This window comes from Glycine soja, chromosome 8, assembly GCF_004193775.1.
Source record: "Glycine soja cultivar W05 chromosome 8, ASM419377v2, whole genome shotgun sequence".
Classification (NCBI taxonomy): domain Eukaryota; kingdom Viridiplantae; phylum Streptophyta; class Magnoliopsida; order Fabales; family Fabaceae; genus Glycine; species Glycine soja.
Window position 1 is genome coordinate 46,499,297 of NC_041009.1, and position 24,514 is coordinate 46,523,810.

The following is a 24,514-nucleotide window of genomic DNA, read 5'->3' on the forward strand; positions in this document are numbered from 1 at the left end:
CTAATATCCTTTATCTTCACAAAAACTGTTCTGGTTGCTCTTAACTTTGGTACTCCAAGTATATGTCCATATGATTTGTCTTGATAAAAAATGGTCACGTGAGCAACACTTTGCTTGTTGACAAACTGCGATAACCTCGACTTGGGATTTGTGTTGAGTTGGAAGTGTCGAAAAGGAGAAGAGGAGCAATCGATTATGGCTGTCATTGGTGATTGTAAGAGTCAACGATTAACACCTTTGATCTTTCGTAAGCAAGAAAATGATGAGTGGTGAGTGTGAGAGAAAGAAAGAAAAAAAAATGTATTTTCGTTTGTTCTGATACCATGATAAAATTCAAGATAGAGAAATGAAAAGAAGAGAAAAGAGAAATTGAATATTATTTTGAATAATGCTCAAAATGAGTAAATTAATTTTTACATGAATACATTAAGTCTTATATAACTAAACTTGTAACTAACTAAACTAAATTATAACAAACTAAATCTATAACTAACTTGTAACCAATTAAACTAATTTTTATCTCTAATACTTTTTCTAATGCACATCCTTTCCCTACCTTCTAAATAAACATGTTCTCACGGAATCCTTATACCTTTAACGACTTTGTTGTGAGTTTAATCAGAAATTTCATTGTTTTACCTATGAAATATAGGTATTCTGCCTTGCTAAAAAGAAAATTAAGAAGTGAGAAGCAGATAAGTTGAAAGTGAAAAAGAAAGGGTATGACTTGAAAGAAGAGCCATGCAACACACACAGGCAATATAAAGCATGAAATAGAAATCTGAAGAGACCAAACACAACATCCCAAATAATTGCACCACCGTACGTGTTCAGTTGTATTGTATCCAATGGCCTATAAAAATTGTGTTTACAAAATTATTTCATGACAGGGTTGGATTCTGTCGTGAGGCAGTGGTGAGGGCTGGAATTTATAAGTAAATAGTTGTGGCCTTTTGCTCAAACACTAAAAAAAGTAGACAAAGGTAGATTCACTTCTCATCCTCTCAACGACTGAGCACACTTACAAACTCTCCTGTCAAAACATATACTTGAAAGAAGAAAATATACATCTGTTGTAGTTTCTTTCTACTCAGATCGGTACGGTATTCTTAATATGTATACTGCTGTTTGCTTTTGACTTGTTGGCATCTTTTCTTGTTTCTAAAATTGTTTTGGTTGGTCTTGTTTCTGCTAGATCCATGAGCAAGACAACTGTGATTTCCTTGATCAAGTAAACAAAGATATCCAATCTCTCATTGTCTAGGTAAGTTCTCTAGTTTCTTCTCAGTCAAATATTGTCTCTGGGCATCCATTTTTGTAACATTATTTGTGCTAATATATAACCGTAAAATGAAAATCAAACACAAGAAAATAAAACTTGGTCACACACAATCACTGTGGTTGTGGACTAATCAACACATTTTTGTACTGCATCGTTTCTTCTCCTTTCTTTTCTCGAATTCTACATTTGTAAGCTACTAAGCTCTATTGATTCCCTCGTTCTTTTTTTACCTTTTCCAAATTTCTCATTTAAGATTTTTATTTTCAAGTGTTGTTCTAATCAGATTTGCAGTGGTCGCGCGTAAGAAACTGTTCCCAGTCCATTTGGTTTTTGCTCTGTATGAAATTTTCTTAATTTAAGAAGTTCAAAGTTCAATGTTTTATATATATATATATAGATAGATAGATATTCTCTTTCCTCTTCCTTTTGGTTGATGTGCTCTGATGGCACACACTTGTACGTGATGAGGTCTCCTTGGAGTGCCAACCATCGTGGATAGACAATGAATTAATTCAAAATAGATGGGTTAAGTTCAAACAAGAACTAAAGAAGATTCCGACAAGATCATGTAAAGGAATAAACCCTAAGCAAAATGGGACCATGCAAACATTGACTTATGTGAATATAGGGATTAAAAGCATAACAAAATGTTTTACATGCTTTTTTTGTCCTATGAGAAAATTAATTTAAAAAAAACTTTTAATATATTTACATTATCACTTCAAATTTTATTCGACTCAAAGTTTTTTTTAAATTACACAATGGCCCCTAGGGATTGGGGGCCCTATATAATCACAAAAATAGGACCCCGACCTCACTAATGGTGTGTCGGCCCTAGAGCTAAGGGAAGGACTGGTTTTTTCCCCCTTCAATTTCAAGGATAGGGGTGGATTCAAGTTGGTTACGTTTTTTGTGATTTTTACCTCATTCTCTCATTTTACAAGAGTTATGGGGAGTTTCATGCACTGCCATCATAGGTCATGTGATTTTCGTGCCTCATGAATTGTTTTGGGTGTTTTTATGGTTGAAGACGAATAAATTATGGAGTCACAAAGTGGGTTTGCGATGGGAAATGTGTTTGTGAATGTCTATCTTATTATTTTCTTTCGACTGTGAGAATTGTTGGAAGGCGAACCTTTCGTAATGGGGTTGTACGTACATGATTGACGAGGATGGAGAACATTAATAGGATGATGCACGCCGATCGAGAATTGAAGCACATGTGATGCATGGTCGTGGACTTGTGGAGTGTGTATTTGCATTTGCTTGTGAGAGGCGCTTTTGTGATGAAGCAACCGTGATTGTTTTTGGAGAGGAGATTGTTGTGAAAGGATATGTGATATGTCAAAGCGTTGTCTTGTGTCGTGACCACGAAAACCATCATGATCTATGGGACAATTTCAATGGGGAATGTTCTAGAGGAGTCATTCCTCAAAGCAACAAATGACCACAAATTGATATCTAAGAGATGATTGCATGGTGTGATGGTATGGGTGTGTAACATCCTATTTTTGGTCAATTAAATAAAAACAGTTTTATTTAAAAATTAATAAATTTTTTAGATATTAAATAAATGAGAGAAAAAAATTTGTTAATTAAAATAAGAGTTTCATAATATTAGAAAATAAATAGAGTAAAATGATATTTTAAAAAGAATAAAGGATGTTTTAATTGGTTATTTATCAACAAAAGAATAAAATAAAATTGTTTTTTATAAAATAAAAAATAGAATAAATAATGGGTTCATATTAAGTCTGGTTTGACATTTATCATAAATCTTTACTCCCTGTTACTCTGAACTTCTTTTCTCCTTTTTCTTCTCTCATACTTTTTTTTCGTATACATACCAGTAAAATTATGATTTTGGACTCGTTAACCGTTGGATTGTCGTAAAATTTGGACACCACCTTTGCAACTCATTTTCAGACATTTCCACCCTTGAGATTTGCGAAATATTATTTGTAGAGAGAGAAAAATTACCCTTATACAAAGACTGAAATTGAGGCTTCAATCTCTTCTCTTTCTCTCTAATGTTTGGAAACTCTAGTAGATCAATCAAAGGAAAAACTTAAGGAATCTTAGGGAACCATTAGAGACACCACTATCGCTGCCAGACTACTCATGTGAGCCCACTTAGAGGTAATGTATGAGTTTATCGTAATTGGGATTAAAATGAACATGTGTAAGAATCCCTAGAGGATCAAGTTAAAATTTATTTTGGAATGTTTATTGTATTTTAATATTTCCTTTATGATTATAATTACAAGATTGTTGTGTTTGACAGACTACTTGATGTCATGATGCGAATTAATTGATAAAATTGAGTGCTCCTGGTGTTTTCGTGTTTTTTTACCTATGATTTTGATATGATTATGCAAAATTGTTTGAGGGATTTTACTCTCTATGTTATGAGAAGCATTTTTGTATAATTTTTTTGTATTTTGGACAAGATTTATTAGATTAATGTGATAAATTGTTACATTTGAATTATGAAATTGTGACTGAAATTTGTGTGTAAGTAATAAATTGGATACGTGATGAATTGTGAGATATATGTGTATTGAGATATTGTATATATTGAGTTGTGAGTTATGAATTGTGCAATCACACAATTGTAAGACCCTTTAAGGGCGACAAGTTTTTACGCGATGAGTATTGTGATGAGATCCATTGTGGGAACCTGACAAGTTGAATCACTTTGAGGCGTGATGAGTTAAAATAATTTTGAAAAAATTGAGTAGTTGTGTGTATTGCATAGTTCATAAGTAAAGTTTGTGTTTTGTGCCATGTATATATTAATATTGTATGACGTGTATATGATTCATGAGATATGATAACATATTGTTTTGGGATTATAACATTGTGATTGAGATTAGGTGTAAGTAATAAATTGAGTACATGTTGAATTATAAGATGCATGCGTATTGAGATGTTGTGTGCATGAAGTTGTGAGTCATGAACATAACAATCACAAGACTGTAAGATCCTTTAAAGGCGATGGATTAATGCATGACCAATATTGTGATGGAAACTACTGTGAGAACTCGACAAGTTTAATCACTTTGAGACACAATGAGTTAAAATTATTTTGAGCAAAATTGAAGAGTTATGTATTTTGTACAATTCATAGATAGACTCTGCGTGCTAAAATATTTTCTGCGTTGGACCTGAATCAAGAGGGAGATGTCCTAACGGACTCTTCGGAGTCTAGGTCTTAGGGGTAAATACACTCGGTTTGAGTGTTCCTTTAATCTTGTGCCGATCCCACATGGTTGGAGTATTCTCGCAAAATAGTGTTACCCTGACTGGTCTCCCTATGATTTTACCTAGTGAGAGTGACCTGACTTACCAGTGCGCGGTCTGTCTTGTCATGTACTCCTAAGCGTCCGACGAGGTTTTTCACTGACATGGTACCACATTGCATATAAGATTGAGTCTTAATCTATCTGTTGCATAACGCCTGTGTTACTTGATGGTGTGTAATGAATTGTGAGTGTGAGATGTTGTGTTGTTCTTGAAATGTGTTATTTTGAACACGTGATTAATGTGAATGTGATTTTGTGATTAAATCATTAGTACAAGTGATGTTACGCAATGAGTAGTAAAATGATGTAAATGTATGTGTGTGTGCGCTTCCAAACATGTCATTTTACTTTATGTTATTTTGTTACTTAACTTGTTTCCTTTAGTTAAAAAAAATCTAATGGTCTTGTTCTGGGGCCGGAGATGTTTTCATACCCTTATTTAATAAATTTTTAATTTGATGATTAACGTGAGTGTGAACCTTTTACCGATTTATTGAATAAAATTTCTTTAATAAATTCCGCATTTTCATGTATGATATTATATAAATATGTATGTCGAGGTAGAGAGTGTCAGAGGGTGTGGCGCGTTGAGTTGTGACATTACATCACATGAGCCAACTCGACAACCATAACATAGTATGCGAGCCATCATCGATTGGTGAAAGTCGTTATAAAAATTTGAGATTTATCTAAATTGATAAGGATAAAATATTAACTTTTTTTATTATTATCGGGTTCATATTAGTTGTTAGTTGTTGTCCGTGAAAGATTTAAAAATCACTTGATTTCGAAAGCTTAATTTACGAGAAAGGTAAACCACAGACGAACTTGTTACATTTCCAACAGTAAACTCGTTATGAAAATCTGAGATTTATCTACTTCCATAGTAACTGGCTATATGTTTAAGTTTGTTTTCAGTGCCCATAGTAAATTGGTGTAGAAAGAGCTTAAAATTCCAAATGAATATCTAATTTCTGGCCAAGATCCATTTAACATGATAAAATAAATAAATTGGCAATTGTTTAATGTCTTTGTACCTGAAACCTTGAGGAAGAAAATAAGAAACATATTTGCGAATGAACCACCACAAACTTCATGATTTAGACATGTGCTTTTATGCCTAAATTAATTTTTCTGAATGTAAGTGACAACTACCACTTTGATGGAAAGTGCCGAACTCGTTCACCAATTTATAGAAAATACCAAACTTGTTCACTCTATCTGAACGTATAATTTGTTAAAAGCGCACAAAATTAAGTTCAACTTTTCAGCTGACAAGATTGAATATGTACGTAATAGGCTAAATAGTTGGATTTGGTTAAGTAGTGCCACTGTTAAAAGAAACATTATTTTCTCTCAAATTAAAGAAAAAAAAATGTGATTGACTTGAAGGTTCTGCATAGTGGATAATTTTAGGCTCAAATCCTCTTCAATTGTTAATATTTAACCAAACTTTGATTCGGTTTCAGATTTTCTGTCATAAAAAAATTACAAACGACAAGCTTGACACCATATGGATCCTACTACCGATATAGCTAATTAAAGTCTCGCTTTCCAACTTGACAATAAACTAAAACTTTGATAGGCATTTATTGTGCACAAGTTTTAGCTTCTACGCGCATAAAAATATTTTCCGGATTGAATATTCAAATTTCTTATCATTATAATTGTTAATTAAAAACACGACAAGTTTATGCGCGTCCATTCTGTCTCCCAGCACAAGATGATGAAATTGACAACTTTCTCTTCCTAAATTTCAAAACAATTTGACTGTCACAACCACGCAACCTTCCTTCACCAGCTACTATACTAACTTATCATCCTTTGTACTAACTATTTTGTTATTCTTTTGGACAAACTTAATTGTCATTGTTTTTAAGTGTTTGTGATATTATTTTTCAGTTAAAATTATTATCACAAAGTGTATCACGTTGAAACATTAATTAATGTGATTTTAAGTAAATGTTTTATATATTTGGTTTATGTTAAAGATTTTTTTTAGTTCAAAATTGATTTAGAGTTAAAATAACATCAAGCAGTATTTGGCTATCCTTCTCAATTGGTCTAACTGTTTTGGCGGAAGCAAATATACTTACATATGTTATCACAATAGTAAAATATTGGGACACAACACAAGTTACCAATGCATAAAAACTGGTCTTTGGTGCAGTAATTGACTAATTAGGGATCAATTATGTTCTAAAATGCTCCAAATAAACAGGTGCATAAACGGGCGTTGAGTAGAATTATTAGAATAAGAAAAAAAAAAATCCTTGTAACAGTTGGATTGGAAGGCCAAATTCTTTTCCCCTTAGCAGTTCGTATCTATCAACCAAACAATGTACGATGTGAAAGTTCTTAATGAAACATAAATAAACAGCTAAAGCCAAAGTGAAAGGCACAAGACTTAATTCAGTAATATTGTTCAGCATTAAACCACATCTTTAAATAACATTATTGCCTAAACGTTATGAATAAATAAGAGGAAGACATGAGAGAATAACTATACTATAGTATTTTACAATTGAAAGAAGCAGGATTTTTTCTTGCACCAGCAGGGAACTCTGTTAAACGTATAACCATTATGTATCAAAACTAAACTGCAGCGGCACCTGACACAGCATCACCAAGTGACAAGAAACTTGACCATTTAGATACCAAAATTGCAGGCCTGAACGAAATCTAATTCATAGTCAACATACTTTGTCCAAAGTGGCTTGAACTGAGTCATTGCAATGTCGAGCCATGGTTTCATATTGCCATTGAAGTGCACAACTGCTGCATTGTTAATCTCATCCATGCTGATGCTTGGGTTATAGCCAAGTCCCAGAACATGCCATGACTTGTCCAGTGGCTTTGTTGTTGCGTAGTATGTGATTAGACCTGGTGGCAATGTCCCTAATTTCCATAATGTCCGGTTCTCATTCTGCAGTAGCATGAGCATGTCGCGTTACACATGATATGATATAGTCTCAACATGACTGGTTACAAATGATTGGATATGAAATGAATTGATGAATGAGACCATAACATATATGAGCTATATTGTTTCTATTCTAGTTTCTAAATATGCAGCCTCTACCATCAATGCTAGTGATGCAATGATCAGCATCACATGGAATTTAATAACATCAACAGGTATAAAACAATATTAAATAGGATTAATAACAGCTAAAACCTTGGGTTGTATAATAATGAAGGGCTAAAAAGTTGCGGTGAAATAATAAGAGAATAAAGATTAAGGTCTTACCAGATTCTGCCAGTAATGATATTCTTCTGTGCATTTTTCCCTTCTCCAAGCATCCAAATCAAAGAAATTCATTCCATAAGCCCATGCACAAGCCTTTGGATTAAACTTTGCTTTAATCAAGGGGTGCGAGAAATTCATGTACTGTGCATATCTATGGAATGACCCAAAACATGTTTCTACAGCTCCATTCACCTTGCCATCCATATCAATCTTCCATAGCCCAGTTAGGTCCTTCTGAACCACTATGTCATCATCCAAAAACAAAATTTTATGCAGCTTTGGATACATTTCTGGCAAGTAGAACCTCAAATGGTTCAATATTGACAAATATTTGGGGTTCCTGAACTTCATATTATTTGTGTCCTTTGTAGCATTTTCAAGCTTGTTCTCGAAGTAAAATCTCTGAAGGTTAGCAGACTCCAATTGTTTTAGGACTGGCACATAAGATGAATTCAGGAACTTGTAATCCTCCACAGCCTTAACCTCAATGTGTGCACCATGATAATTTTTCAACTTAAACATCACTTGCATTGCTCCAAGGTTCATCTTATCGGTCACAACATGAAACACATGCTTCCACGGCTCCTTTGCATTCTTTGTTGCTGAATTGACCACAACAGATGCGGCAACAACATTATCAGAGAACAAGGCATAGTGGTACAGGTTAGGATCTTCAACTTCTGGAGGAACCGGCTTCCCCTCAGTTGAATACTTCTCAGGATGGGCAATCCTCTCTTCCATCAACCTCATTGAGAGACAATGCAAGCTCTTTGGAATCGACTTGGCAGCTATGAGGCTGGAGAAAGCACCCTGCTTCTTCGCCTTGGTTAACTGCTCATTCACAGCGAAGATTGTATCCTTCAACTTTTGAATCTTGAGCTGGTTATCAAAGGACTCCTTGGCATCACCAATCACCTGGCGGGTGGTCTTAATGCGCTCCTTCACTTCCTTCTCCAATTGGCGAAGCGCTGATTCATCAACCGGGGATGCATCATTGCTGAAAAGAGTCCTGTACTGCGGCTTGTTCATTAGATCCGAGAAGTTGCGTGATAGCTCTGCGAAAATCCTAACAAGCTTTGAGCTCTCAAGCTTGAGCTTGCGTGCATAGGAAGAATACACGAGAGCCAAAGAGCGATGATCATCGGTTAGTTTACGAATCTGGTCCAACCGAGGCTTGAGAGGATCTGTTTTCAGAGCTAGGACGGATCTCCTAATCGACTCAAATCCATGTGCAACACCACCGTCAGAACCCTAGTTCACCACCACAACAACAGATTAGTAACCTAACATCATCAAATCTTTTTTTCTTCTCAGAAAATGAAAACAGTTTGAAGAAAATAACAAACTTTTCCACTTTCTAGCAGTAACATTTCCTTTGAAAAATTTCCACACCACAAGCACAAATCAAATTAAAACAAAACAAACCCTGTTTGTTTCCTAAGAAAATTAGCTCGCATCAAGCCTATTTCAAAAGCACAACAGCAATATTGTTCCTTTCTCAGGAAACAAAATAACAAACTTTCCCTTTCTAGCAGTGACATTTTCATCGAAATTTTCCCAGCCTACAAGACAAATCATACCCTGTTTGTTTGCCAGGAATATTAAAACAAATCAATCCTAGTTCCAAAGCACAAGAACAGATTAATAACCTGGCTTAATCAAATCTCTGTACTTTCCCAGAATAGAAAACACAATCTTTTTCCATTTCTAGTAACATTGCCATGAAAATAAGCACGAATCAAACCCTCACTGGATCAGGAGAGAATCAGATCCGACGCATTTGAACCTACACAATAAGATCCAAATCTAAACCCATCCCACCAAATTTTTCTTCGAATTAAACTAACCCAATAAATCAAAAAGCCAGAAATCAAGAAATTGCAAAAAATAAAAGTTTTTTTGTTCTCCGGGAAAAATCACAGAAGGGAGAAAACATAAAAAAGGTTGAAAATTAAGTAAAAGTATAAGCTTACCGCGTTGTGGTGTTGATGGGAGGAATAAGAATGGGCAGTGAAGAGAAAAGAGAGAACGAAGAAAATGCACAGAACGATGGAGATAGCAGAAGTGAAAAGTGTGAAAGTTGGGATCCTTGAACGTGGAATTCGAGGATTCACCATTTTGGTGTCAGAAAAATCAGAACCAGAGAGTGATGAATGATTTGATTCAGAAGAAGAAGCAGCACTCACTCACTCGTCTCGACTCTCAGAATCAGAGTCTCAGATATTCTCTTTCACTCTCTTCTTCGCAAAGAGAGACGACAGAAAGGAAGGCACAGATTTGACATCTTATAGTGTGTCTAGCTTAAATTATTAGTATTACTGTTTGAAAAAACAAAAATCTTAAGCGTGTAGTATTTATTTATTTTTTTATTGAAGAAGTTAAGCATTTATTACTTATTAGTGAGTAGTTATATTTAATAAGTTTTAAATGGTAAGAATCTTGATTAAATAATTAATAATGAACTAGAAATTATTTTTAAAGTAATTATAATAAGAATAATAATATTATTACATATGACGTTTTGTTCATTGAATATCAATATGAAAAATATTTACAACGTTAATTTATATATATATATATATATGTATTATTGAGAAATAATTAATAGTACCTTTGTTTTGTTTTTTTAATAAGATATGTTAAATTTATACTGTTTAAGCTTTTTTTTAAAGTGGTTTAGCATATGTGAAGGGTATCAGCCTATTGATAAGAAATTTAAATAATTAATTTGCAGCAAGATGTTGTTGTTAAAAAGAAATATGTGAAGGAAGAAATTAAAAAACTAAATATGACCAATAAATCTTGATTGAATCAAGTTGGTTAAGTGTGTTTTGGTAAGGTATTATTATGGTAGTTTATAATTTTTTTTTACTAACTTATAAGTTAGTTTGATCTAAATCATATCTCTTTTATTTCATGTTACCTTCACTTAAGTTTATTAAGTAAAAAAGAATAAAAATAATTTTTTTAATAAAAAAAAATTGTCTATATTTTATGGTTTAATTGTGAAAACTTTTACGTTGGTTGATAATTGATTTTTTTTTGAACGGGTGGTTGATAATTGATATACACATTATATTATTATTTGTTAAAATATTACTTATCGCAATTTAACTTAAACGACTCTTATCTAATGATTATTGAGTTGATACTAAATAATTCCCCGCTTCTCTTAAATTACTCATTTTTTTTTATAAATCATTTTGGTTAGTGAACTAACTTGTTAACATGATTTACACAGAAAAAAGTATACAATTAAATTTTACATGTTCATAAATTAAATTAAAATTATAGAGATGCATTCTTATGATAATAGAAATAAAAAAATTACAAATAAAGAATTTGACTATTTGAATATGTTTTTAAGGCTTGAAGGGATAAGATAATTTTTTTTGGAGAAATAGTCTATTTAATATGAATTATTCATTCGTTAGCAAGATAAATTTATCCAACCATTAACAAATACTAATAATTTTTTTAAATATGACACTTAATGTCAAAGATCCAATAACTATATGTTTACGGATAAATTAGTTTATAACATATATATAACTTATAATAAATAGTTTGATTAAATTGTCACAACATCTACATATTTATAAATTAAATAAATTATTTTTGAAAATATTGAAATTAAATTATCATGCATAATTGATTAACTAAATAAAGTCTATTTATCTTTCTTTTTTTTCATATTCTATACTCTGCCGACAGTGGACTTCAACCTGTGATCTCCGGTGTTTCCGGCTCCACTTTCCCACCATCACTTCCTTGCTTTCAATCCCGCGTTACTTTTATCTCCAGTTGCCCGTCACCTCCCAAATGCTGTGTTCTTTTACTAATTTCTCAAGAGAGGATGCATTTTGTTTTGCAGTTGATTAGTTGGCAGCATACTTCACAAATAAATATAGGGTTTGTTATTTTTTTTCTCTTATCTTTTGTATTTTTTCGTTTTAAGTTTCTCATAAAATTTTGTTTCTAAAAAAGACATATTATTCCATTTGTGCCCTTGATGTAAAGTTTTTTTAGAGAATAAAAATGGAACAAATTTTTTTAAGAACTAAATATGATTCTTTTTAATGACTAAGACAAGTCAAAAATTTATGAGAGTTTAAAAAATCACAAAAAATTGAGGACCAAAAACTTACTAAACCCTAAAATATAAAGTTACAATTTTCTTGCTAAAAAATAATTCATAACCAAAAATTCAACAATTTCTTAACTTATTATCTTAGTTTTAACTTGATTAATCTTAACAAAAGTCTCATTATGGGTTGGCATATTATTTTTGGCACGCTATCAATCTCGTTTGTCTTTTCATTTGACCGTTATTTTTGACTTTTTGGGTTGGCATATTATCACCAATTGGCAATTTGGCATGCAAGCAAAAATGTGTTTCTGCCTAAACTATCTGAAATTCCTCCGCGTTACTCAAATCCGGTGTAGCAGCAATGTAACCAAAACCTCAAAACTCAGCTGCATAAAAATAAACATTGTCACATTGTGTGCAATGTTTTGAAATTGAATTAGAAATCAAAATGGTAACATCCATGTAAAATATTGTTCTTCTAAAATAAAACTATACTGCAAATGAAAAAAATATAAAAGATCATTACAAATTTAAATTGTTTATAAATTTAATTAACATGATTGCACCTTAAGAGAGAGAGAGAGGGTGAAGGGAAAAATATTATAAAGAAAAATGAGCCCATACTGATACTGCACCAATAAATAACTCGTGGCAGAGGTTAGTTTTTATATTTCTATACACATAAATCACATAATAGTCCTTTTGATCATAACAGATACCAACTCAACTTAAAACCCAAATCAATTTTTTATGCATAAGATGAAACCATGAATTATGCATAAGATCATTAAGATGAAACCTTGGGACAACAAATCTGAGAGCAAGTAGTATCATCCCAGTTTAAGATTAGGCAGAATTTAGCAGGATATCAGTATCAGAGAGTGTGAGGTACTGAAATTTTCTATTACTGACGTCATATGTCTACTGAATGGCTCCTGTATCCTTATTAAAAGGAAAAATTGTAAGTTATATATAATATTGGGCCTTGTGACCCACCCCCATTCATCAGAGACTGATACCATGGGCTCACCAGGCCCAAGTGGAAGACCCAAAAACCCTCCTGGTTGAACGACTTTTGTTGAATTGGACTTTCCTCATTTTTTTCTCAATTGCTTGCTTTTTCTTCCTTTCCTAAGGGTGTGTTCAACACAAAAGAATGAGAGACAGTAAGTAGGTAAAAAGAGAAAAGAAAAAATAAATGAAAATAGATGGAAATAGAGATTGTTTCAGTGAAAAATAGGATGGAGATGAAATTGTTTGATTGAAAAAAAAAAGAAGAGAAACAGAGTGAAAGTTAAATTTTTGAGATCATTGATTTATGAAAAGAAAGAAAAAATTACTATTATTATCGTTGTTGGTACAATCATCTTTCGGACCGAAGAAGAAAGGCTGGAACTCAATATTTTTTATTTTTATCTTTTTCTTCACACTTTCGAGAGGAAATTTAGTCATGTTAATTTAAAAAATTTATCCTCACTCTCAATTATACGAGGTGAACCGGAAGAACTTTTGTGTGGGTAATGCTCATAACAAAAATTTGGAAGGAATGATATAATAAGGGGAATTATTTGGTATAAGCTGGATAACATACAATCATATGCTATAAACAACCATGTTCATATGTAATTAAAAGGTTTAACGGTATATTTTATCATTTAATTTATTATTTTACAAATATTATCATCTAAGCTTTTTTTTTTCAAATTTTATCATCCAATTAATGATCACTAAAAAGTTACAGAAAAATAAAATGACTTCATTCTTCCAAATTTTAGTGTTAAATTGATTTTTTTTTCCACTACTTATCTATTTATTTTAAAATGTGACATCAAAACACACTAGTTATAATTTTATTGATCAAGTAAAAAAGAGACATCAAAATTATTAGAAAATACTTAAGTCCCACATCATCTAAAAATAAAATCACATTAGAATGTATAAATAAGGAACATTCCTCATCTCTTGAGTTAGTTTTTTGGGGTTGAATTAGGTCTTTCACATTATTCATTTTAACATGATATCATAACACAAACAATCCAGCACTAACAGTTGAATAAGATGAAATTAGAAGAGTTTACTATTCTAAGATGTTCAGTGGTGAATTACCTATCTTGTATAAGAATATTAATGGATTCTTGTAAACATAATCCATTTTAAATTAACAATGGATTCAAGTACTCTTTTTATTTTATTTTTTTCACTTCACACATATCTTTACATTAGCAGAGCTAAATCTGATTCTATGATCTATGATCATAAATGAATCTCATTTATTTTGGTTTGCTTCTTAGAACATCATAAAACAGTTCACAGTGGTTGAATTAAGTTCCAAATCTAGACACTTGACCAAAGGACAGATCACCCACTAAGAAAAGTTCAATGCCTGCACTTACTGATATTTGATTAAGACAATGCCTCATATTAAAAATAAATATATATGGTTCAATGAATCTCTCGAATTAAATACAATCTCGGCAACTTAAATATGCGATATCCAAAATGGAGCAATTATATATACAAGGTCTAAAATTCATATAGAGAATTACATCGTTGGAGAAATTTTCCAAAGGGCTTTCAGCATATTCCTCATACCTCAATATACTCTGACACATAGGACATAGGTTAGGCATCAGGTATGAGCCAAGTAAGTAACATGTTTACAATCAAAACTTCCAGCAGTTATACCAGAAAATGTAATTGCTACTCAAAGTAGATGGAAAATTTAGTTTTCTTTCACTTCATTATGCAATAAGACCCTCTAGAGTCTAGATGTAGGGGGTACTCACAGAATTAATCAGCACTAATTAAGGAAAGGTTTACTATTAAACTTGAATTGATTGCTCGAGATCCTGTCACCTTCGTCAATATTATAATATTTGAGAAAATTAGATTATACTATTACACATGTTTTTTATCCTCCCAGTATTAATTTTGAAATAAACATAATTAAACACAAAATAAAGAGATCAAACGAGGAAACACCGGAGGACACATCGAATTGCACCATGATAATCTCTCTTTATATGAGTTGGATCAATTATGTTAAACGAGAGTATTCTTAGAAGTTATTTTATAATAAGAATGTTTTTAGGATTTTTTTAATATCTTATCTCTTTAAATATATTATTTTTGTTTTTAAATTGAATGTTATTATTTTAAATATAAATTATCAATAATTAAAAGTAACATTATATCACAATGTAAGTTATTTATCGTAAATCTAAACGAATTTTAATTATATATAATTTATACATTCAAATATATTTATTCATTATGAATTTTAGTTATACAAAATAAATATTTATTATGCATAAACTAAAAATACTAGTTTTTAATAAAATATATTTAATATTGCTTTCATTTTGTTACTGTAAATGTCTATTGTAAATTATTACTTAGACTTAGCGGGAACTTGGCCTTGAAATGGAGTAGTAGACTTTGTCTTCCTTAACTTTTGATTACCATTATCTATCTTGCAATTCAGATGAATCAGGTCAATATGACAATATGTAAAAGATTGGATCAAAAGAAAAGGAAAATTTTGCAGCCTCAGTTATTTATATCAATTGTCGGTGAGTTTTAACTTAGAAGTTAAAACCAATTTGGGTTTCTGTTTCCTCTTTCCATTATTTTATACAGGCAAGTTAAAGTCCAGTTTAAGTTAAAGCTCAAATCCATTCTATTTGGTATTTGTTGGTGGCTTTTGACTTAGAAATTGGTTTTACAAATACGTCAAGATCAAATCAATTTCAATTCAAAACATTTCATGGCAGAAACAAAAGGAAAAATATATATTTGGAAAAACGTTAAATTCAACTGCTCCACTCGGATAATTCTTTGCCAGCTGCAAAATTTTCTGACATGAATTTCTCTAAGTCTTCTAATTATTCATGCATTATTATACTCTAAACCAATGTAGTGTGACATAGTTAATAAATAGTTTTGTCTCTTAAATGAATCTTAAAAGAAAATTTTTATTAAAAGAAATAATATTGTTTTTTGGTTATCTCTATATCTCAAAAAAGTTAATTTCCAGTGTCAACCAAGAGATGTCCTTCATGATTTCTTTTTTGAAAGTATATATCAATTAGGTAAGTGAAAGTCGAATACCTTTGCCCACTGAAGTGGAACCTCTCTGAACAGTATTTTTTAGTACTCAAATTTTAAAAAGTAAACTCCAAACCATGTACTTAAAGATATATTTGAGAGTATAGTTTTAGAAAAAAGAAGAAAAAGAAAAAGAATTTATTTTTAAATTAAGTTATATTCTGCTTATGATAATAAACAACATATTAAATTTATATCAATTTATCAGTTTATTTCCTCTATTTTAAAAAATTATCAAATTAGATCATGTTTATTAAAAATAAAAATTTGCCGTTTTTCTTCAAAATCCAACTCTCAAATATTCTCTAAAAAACCCAATTCCTTTTCGCCCTAACCAACTAGTGTTTAGCAATGACATTGACTTACATCATGATTGAGATCCTTGACAAAGTGAAAGAGTGAGAACGATAACAACTACTTCATGCTACTTTGCTCATACCCTACCTCATAATTCACATCATTTAAATTTTTTGATAGAACGAAATGACACCTTAACCGTTTTCACGCATTGGATGCATGAATTAATGTACTAAAAAAACAAGTTTGATAAAGATTTTTCAAATCAACATAGTGTTGGATGCAACCACTATCTACCACTCTCGCATTACAGCATAGCATGTGGGAGATAGCATACATGCAGGGTCCTCACTCCCCAAACCATTATTAGCAAAAGCATGGATGTTATAATGATATATTTCTTTTAACAGTGCAAATGCTAAAGCATATCTCTTGATTGATTACTCTGGTTGCTTGAAACAGAGTCTTCAAGCAAGATTTTGCCACTGTCTTGGTTGAAGCATGAGTGTGTTTAGATAAATGAAGAGTGAATATACAATTTCACTCCTCGAAGTTACAACCTGTGTTGTAAAGTTGTAGTCCTTGAAATTGTTTTGGCCTATATAATTTAGTCGTTTAAGGTATGTTTTGAGAGTTAAGTTTTGGAGGAGAAAGCAAGGGAAACCGATTTTTTTATTTTCAATAAATATTTTTAAATTAATAATTAAAAAAAAACAAAAATTTATTCTATTGAGTGAAGTTGCTTATATACATCATACAATGTTATTTCAACCTATAAAGTAGTCTAAGAGGTAAGGGTTGTCTCTCACTTATATATTTTTATGTGGGATTATTTTTAGTCGATGTGAGACTTAAATTATTTCCAACATTAAAGATCAAATCTTCAAAAATATTATTCACGGTGATATTTCTCTTATGGACTTTTTCCAAAAAAATTCACCATCTTTCTCTTTCCCTTTTCAAACTAAAAACCACAACCGTGATTTTCTTTATATTCGTCTAAAACATCTCAACTGATTTTCTATCCCTTTTTTTTTTCCAATAAATATACATTGATATCTCCTTGTATGCAAAATAATAAATTAGTGTAAATCCAATAATATGTTAGAGTTTTGTTTCATTTTATTAGCATTATATAACTGTCATGATTTTAAAAATAAATCATTCGATCACCCTCCTCTTCCTCCCCTTCACACTCTTGAGAGATGAAATTGTTTACAAGTTAACAACTTGTATAGACATGTAGTTGTTGGAATCAAAGCAGCACACATTGTCATTTCAGAGACCAAATTGTAATTAACTCCATAATGAAGCTTCCTTGATTATTTAAAATCAAAAAAGAAAAATAGGCATTATATTGACATACAAAATATTTACTTCTCATCAAAGAAATGCACAATTTCTGTCTCATCAAAGTCACAAAAAGAAAAAGAAAAAAGCAAAATCTAATTTCAATGGTTACTCTTTCTGCCATTCTTTCCAACATTGTGCAACCATCCAATTCCTTTGAGTGCCTTGGAGAATTTGAGAAGGTTAGGCCTCCCCATTCCTAAATTCATCTTCCCTGTGGAGAATTTCAAGGCCTGCAAGCAGCACAACTTACCCTCCATGTCCTCTTCTTCCTCTTCCTCATCATCCTCACTATTCTCAACCTCACCTTTCTTCTTCCCTCTCTTGGTGTTGCTCTTCTTCAGAATTTTGTTGGACTCTGTCTCATATGTCTCCCAAAGCATGTCCATTCCTTCACTCCCATCTGCATTGTGCCTCTCCTCAAAAAGCTTGCAAGCCAATGTCCTCCTCCACTCTTTCTCCACTCTCATTGAACCAAAACTACCAAGTGCTTGATTATTATTCCCCATGCCTTTTCCACTGTACACCCAGTTGCTTTCTGGACTCCCAATATTTGCTTCTAGCCTTTGTGATAAGGACTTGACCCTCCCTGATGCAGCAAAAGCAAATTCCCCATCACTGTTAGTACTCACTTTATTGTCTCTATTACCCATCACCACTTTGGATCCACTTCTCAAGGGCCATTTCTCTTTGCTTTCTTCAACTTTATTGAACTCAGCAATCAGTGGCTTCACTTCCTTGTGTTCCTTTTGACAGGACAAATCTTCTAACTCTTGATTCTCTTGGAACAAGCTCTCTAGGCTCTTGACTTCTACAATGGAGATAGGGGCTTCCACTTTATCAACCTTCTCAACTGGGTTTTCATCCCAGTTTATTTGGTTCTCCACTAGTATCTTCCTGTGGGGGCAATCTTTTTCGAAGCTCTGCCGGGCACTAAATATAGGCACCTCTTCGGACGGGGATTCGAACTTTGGTTGTGAGTGAAGGATTTCATCCACGACTATCCTCTTTTCTAGACAATCTTGTTCGAGATACTGTCCAACACTGAATGCGGACACTTCTGACGAATATTCCAACATTGGTTCACCACGTTGTTGTGAGGAAAGGTTTTCGTCCAAGTTGACACTAGGCTTTGGCTCTTCCATTGGACGAGAATCTTCTCTTCCTTCAACTGAGCACTCAACATCAACTGCTTCAAAGCCTTCTGAGCAATCTTGCAGTGACTTAGGATCAACCACTTCAAAGATTGATGCCTGGAACATGACAAGATATGCCTCAACCTCACCTAGGAGCCCCATTTCCTCATCTATCTCATCAGCTTTGGAATGAAGCCATGCTAGAAAAGATTGCAAAACAGAAAGCAGAATGCCCCATTTGGACTCAGAAAGCTCAGAACCACCCTTTTCCTGATCAAGATTGTTGGGAGTGAAAGTGAGAAGGGCCACAAGGAGAAGAGTTGTGGTGATGAACAAAGGGGAGAGGAAAGACAGGATCCTGAGGAGGTAAGGGGAGAAGAAGATGAAGTAGGAGAAGTATAAAGGGTGAGAAAAAATGGAGAAACAGAAGTGGAAGAAGATAGAGAAGAGGTTACTAGATAACTCATTCTTCTTGTTTGAGAAAGATAACTCAGTCATGTTTTTTTTTTTTTCTTGTGACCAAAGAAGAAGAGAGAAAGAGAACAAATGGTTTGGTTTAATAGAAAAAACTAAGCATGATGTTGTGTTGCGTTGTGTGTGGATTGTGTGATGATGTTGCTTTTGGAAATAGAGAAGAAAGTGTGAAGTTGGAAGTGAGCACGGCGTGAATATAGGGGAAGAGATTGGTGAGAGAGAGCAATAACTGATGAAGAGTAAGGAACACTTCGATTTATGAAGAAAAAAGCAGCTTTAGAAACTTTTCTTCTTTCTTTTCTTGTCTACCCACCTCTCTTTTTTTTTTTTTTAATTGTACAATCACTATTAACGGGAAGGTAACTAGGACGATTAAAACACAAAGAGAGCTCACATATGAGTGTACTAATGCAATAAATATTTGATACTTAATCACAGATAGTTGGTCAATAAATAATAATAAAGGAAGCTGTACATAATTTGATGTAAGAACTCGACAAAATGAACTGGGTCAGATTCAATTCAAAGATCATATAGATTAGTGCTCTTGGACACACAAAAAGAATCTTATTTAGAGCGTGTTTGGATTGTTGGTATCAACCTCCGTTTGCGCCAACCTCCGTTTTCAGGAAGCATTTTCTTCCTTGCTTGTATGTTGAATTTGCCTCATACTTCATGTTACAGTAAAATCGCCAGAGATTCAAACACACATTTACAATCATGAAACGTGTTTTCGTTGAATTCTATATACAAAATAATATAAGGTATGTTTGAATTAGTTTATTTTTATTCGTAATGATATCTTATAATAAAAGTTGAACTGAGATTTTTTTTTAAAAATAATAATATTTTTATTAAAAAAAAATAAGTTAATTCAAACGTGGACTTTGAACATAATTGGGTAGACATAAACTCTTTAAAAATAATTTGTTCGTAAATTTAAATGTATAACTTAATTACTAAAATATATTTGTTTGTGTAACTAGATGGTACCTAAAGTTTAACATACTTAGTCCAAAAGTATTCAAATGAGACAAGTGTGATCTATCTTCTAGCTTAGTCATGTCCTCCAGATTATTATTTTTGGAGCCTTCCTCTTTGCTTTGTAATGGTCACCCCAACCTTTAACTCCTCGTAAATCATTATTATGGGTATCTTGTAACGATATTTTTTGAGTAATAATTACAATTCTAAAGGAAATTATAAGGATGATTATCGTTATTGGTACAATATCGATTACCAATCGACAAATACTATATGAGAGAAGTCATGGACCGATCGGCAAATGATCGGTGCAGAACAATATTAAGAAGAGTTTATGAAAAAAATAAAAATATTTTCATAAAATCAAATAAGTTCTTCCAAATTTCCTCTATTCTATTAAATATATAAATGCATTATTAGGTTATATTTGGTGTTTGGACAGAGCATAATGAAACCTAATGTTGTGTTATGTTATCCATAATTTTAATGTATTATTTTTTAATAATGAATTTTGTTTTGTTTTTCTGTTTATGTTAAACATAAAATAAAATTCATATGTTATATTTTGTTTCGCTCTAATACATATATAAAGAAAGATGTACCCTAAATTAAGTCAAAATGCCTTACTCGTTCTAATACAGAGTAGAGGAACGAAATACCTTACTATTAAACCCAATAATATGTTTCCATTGAAGAGTGGAAAACGGAAGCAATGAATTGTTCATTTATGTAACAACTCATTAATGATAATCATGATTGTTTAGACCAATAAGAGAACAAAACTATATGCAAATAAGGATTTGTCAGACTTTGTTCCATTTTTTTAAGGAGGAAACTTACTGAACTTCGTTCATAATAAGAGAAAAAAATACAATGTAGAATATAATCAAAATCATGGATGCTAACATAATATCATGCAATCCTAATTAAGGTGTGGGTTACATGATTGACTTGTCTCTTAATGAAACTCTCCACTGAATTTTGTAAACTGTTAAAATAAGCTCTACACTTAGATATGATGCCGAGAAAAACAGTGAGCCCCTGTGAAATATACAGATTTCCAATAATTCCATGTTGAAGAATTAGTGCTTTATTTTTGGGAAAAGATCATTAATCCCCCCATAAATTTTACTTCTTCTTGCAAATAGACATCCTAAACTTTAACTTGTCTCAATTCATCCTTAAATTTTACTTCTTTTAAAATGTATGACACTTTATAAAGTTATGAACTTAAATAAGGGTTTTATAAAATGAAATATTAAAGGAACGAGCCGTTTACAATCTCAAGTACTAAAAATGAGGTTTATGTGTTGCTTAGTTACATTGTAAAGTATAGTATAAAAAGGAGATGATACCTCTAATCCTATAGATGATACAAATTTCTACAATCCATAGTCAGATGCATATTCGTCTCTAATCTTATATCTGTTTTATTTAGAGACGAAAATTTTCAATTTTAGATACTCTAATTCAGTTTTTTTCTAGTAGTGAGCATAATGAATGATCCGAATCTAAGAAAGGGTCAAAGAAAACACGTAGAGATTCTGAGGAAACAAGAAAAAGAAAAGGAGAAGGGTGTGGTTTAGTTCATATACAGGGCCAGTTATATAATAGAAGGTGAGTAAGGGGTTTGGGATATGGATGAATATTGCACATGGGAAACTACTCATGGCTACTCATGTGTATGCTATGCATGCTCCCTTCCCTCCTAGAAAACTTTTCTCCTTACAATGGCCCATATGTTTGTGGTTACACTTTAATTTACTTTATATATCTAAGTCTTCACATACATTTTTTATTTACCTTTTCCTTTTCTTTTTCTTTTTATTATTGTTTGACCGGTAATTATTTGTCTTTGTTTCCCCTTGGTATAGACCAGTGATTATGGTTCCTTTCTAAAGCAAAAGAAACAATAAGATCCTTTTGTTATCAGAAAGTGAAATCACAATTTGATGAAATGAATATGTGTGGAATATACAGGGAGATCTCGCGAATTTTAAGAATTAAATGGCGACTAATGATAGAAAAATTATTCATGTTTCAGAATTTGAGTTATATATTCAGATATATAAGTTATTATATTTCTTTTTATACACTTTTTTGTTTGAGAATGCGAGTTGTCAGAATATTAGAATATTTAGCACTGTAAATTAATGGATAGATGACAAGATATGGTCATCATCTTCTTGTAAGAATAAATTATATTTTTATACACTGAAAGATGTTAAACTAAATTAGTTTCTCTCTTAGGTGGTATTTGTTTTGAAGGATGAAAATAATATTCTAAATTTTTTTTTGTATTTTTTTACGTGGAAGTCATATTTTTTATACTCTATTTTAATTAAAAACATTTTTCTATTTTCATCCTCTAAATCAAACATATCTTTAATTTTAAAAAGTTACACTTTACTTTCTTTAAAAAAATATACTTTGGTCTATTTTAATGTAAATAATCAATACTTTTTTAGTAATATTTTTTCTATTGTCGTGATTTTCAGAAATATTAATAATTAGTTTGACTTCTACTATTATCTTAGATGCAGTCTAAGATGATTGTTCATTCTTTTTTAAAAGTTTTTTTTACTGCATTTTTTTAAGTTTTTAAAATTAGCTGGTGGTGCAGTGACTATGATAATATTCATAACCTTATGACAATAATGTGAGAATGTAAGATAATCAGATTTATTGTTATGTATTAAACTTAATTATTCCTTTAGTTATGCAATAAACTTTCAGGACTATTTTCCTTCACGAGTCCAAATTCTCAGCTTTAGGGGCAAAAATGAGGATTTACTTTGTATATTTTTATCAAATGTCTCAAAAATATTTAGATTTATAAATAAGATGAGGGTCTTCAAAAGTTAACAATTTGCTTTTTTTTTTAACATACAATAGTTATCTTTTGTATAAGACAATCTTGAGTCAACAAATTGCTTCTTTTTTTTATTTTTACATACAATAGTTATCTTTTGTATAAGACAATCGTGCTTGAGTATGTAAAATTAGTGAGAGACAATACTCTATTTCAAAGTATGTTATGCAGTTGTATTTTTAATACTTAAACTCAAGATTATTAGTTAAAATTAAACATCCTCATGTTAGTTAATTTACACATCCAATAATAAGAATTCACCTTAGTTAATTTACACATCCAATAATAAGAATGGGTAGACTAACAAATATCAATAATTTAATTATTTACTATATTAATATTAATGTTTGGTTTATAAGAATCAAATGTATATAGATAATGGTCCTTTTAAGAATGTACAAAAGGATTTGATTAACTGTACACATACAGAAAATGGAATATATAAGACATTATTGAAATGGATAAAATTCACTTTTACAATATGTAAACTTTAAGTCTCTAATTATTTATTGTTTATATCTAGTGTGGAAAAAACACTTAATATTCTCATTACTTTTTTCACCTTTAATTTCAATCAAACTAACCTGAATTAAACAATCATCAAAGGCTCATAGCAGTAGATGCTGCTGAGCTCTTCATATATGATTGCAAATCCGTAATTCATAGCAAAATAAAATGTCCAAGAAAGGGACTGATGCAATATATCACCAAATTTAGCAGATCAAACACCAAGTCATAAAACCAAAGAAGAAGAAGCAAGTAATTAAATAATAATAGAGAGGAAGAAGGCTCTGGGCGTTGGAGAAAGTAATGATATAAAGGGCCCTTAAACGTAGCAAATGTCAACCTCCAACAAATGAAAATTATTGCCTTTAATAAGCTTTTAGCCCGACAGAACAGAAACATAAATGAAACACTCATCAACCGATAGAGAAAGTGCCAATTACACCCCGAGTTTCAACCCATGCAAATTACTAACAAAAAGCACACTTCGAAAGGACCAACGCACTACCATTAAATAACTTCACACCACATCATAAATTAACCACCGCAACTGACGCATTCTATCACTAAAGCTTTTACAAATTTCAAGCAGTATTGTTATCTAAAGAAAGCCAATTAAGAAAACAAGTAATAACAGTTGAAATTGCAATAAAATATATAAATATTCATAATAATATATTTTGTGGAAGACAATTCTTCTCCAACCTTGTAAGATCACTGGACAACTGATTCTTTCTCAATATTCAATGCATCTGCATATACTGGATTCAAATTTAAAATCACCAATTTTGTGCGAGTTGATCCAATTAAAACTTTTAATTTTTAATTAACTCTTTTTTTCATTCAGAAATAGTTTTATCTTT

At 31.6% G+C, this 24,514-nt stretch overlaps 2 protein-coding genes across 2 annotated transcripts; both read right to left on the bottom strand.

Moving 5' to 3' along the window:
• Window positions 1-6,960: 6,960 nt before the first annotated feature.
• On the bottom strand, window positions 6,961-10,112 carry LOC114423704 (galacturonosyltransferase 8-like). Its single transcript, XM_028390560.1, has 3 exons — window positions 9,811-10,112; window positions 7,838-9,088; window positions 6,961-7,513 (listed from the first exon to the last, which is right to left on the bottom strand). Exons 1-3 carry the CDS (start codon window positions 9,952-9,954, stop codon window positions 7,238-7,240), a joined length of 1,671 nt encoding a protein of 556 aa, XP_028246361.1. The 5' UTR covers window positions 9,955-10,112; the 3' UTR covers window positions 6,961-7,237.
• Window positions 10,113-17,621: 7,509 nt separating this feature from the next.
• Window positions 17,622-19,522, bottom strand: LOC114423705. Its single transcript, XM_028390561.1, has one exon. The coding sequence runs from the start codon at window positions 19,313-19,315 to the stop codon at window positions 17,783-17,785; it is 1,533 nt and encodes a 510-aa protein (XP_028246362.1). The 5' UTR covers window positions 19,316-19,522; the 3' UTR covers window positions 17,622-17,782.
• Between the last annotated feature and the right edge of the window lie 4,992 nt (window positions 19,523-24,514).

Excerpts from the sequence above, each read along its gene's own strand:
- LOC114423704 (XM_028390560.1), bottom strand. The coding sequence starts at position 9,954 with ATGGTGAATCCTCGAATTCCACGTTCAAGGATCCCAACTTTCACACTT. Across the intron at positions 9,089-9,810 it reads CCCATCAACACCACAACGCG|GGTTCTGACGGTGGTGTTGC; the intron begins GTAAGCTTATAC and ends GTGGTGAACTAG. Across the intron at positions 7,514-7,837 it reads ATCATTACTGGCAGAATCTG|AATGAGAACCGGACATTATG; the intron begins GTAAGACCTTAA and ends ATGCTACTGCAG.
- LOC114423705 (XM_028390561.1), bottom strand. The coding sequence starts at position 19,315 with ATGACTGAGTTATCTTTCTCAAACAAGAAGAATGAGTTATCTAGTAAC.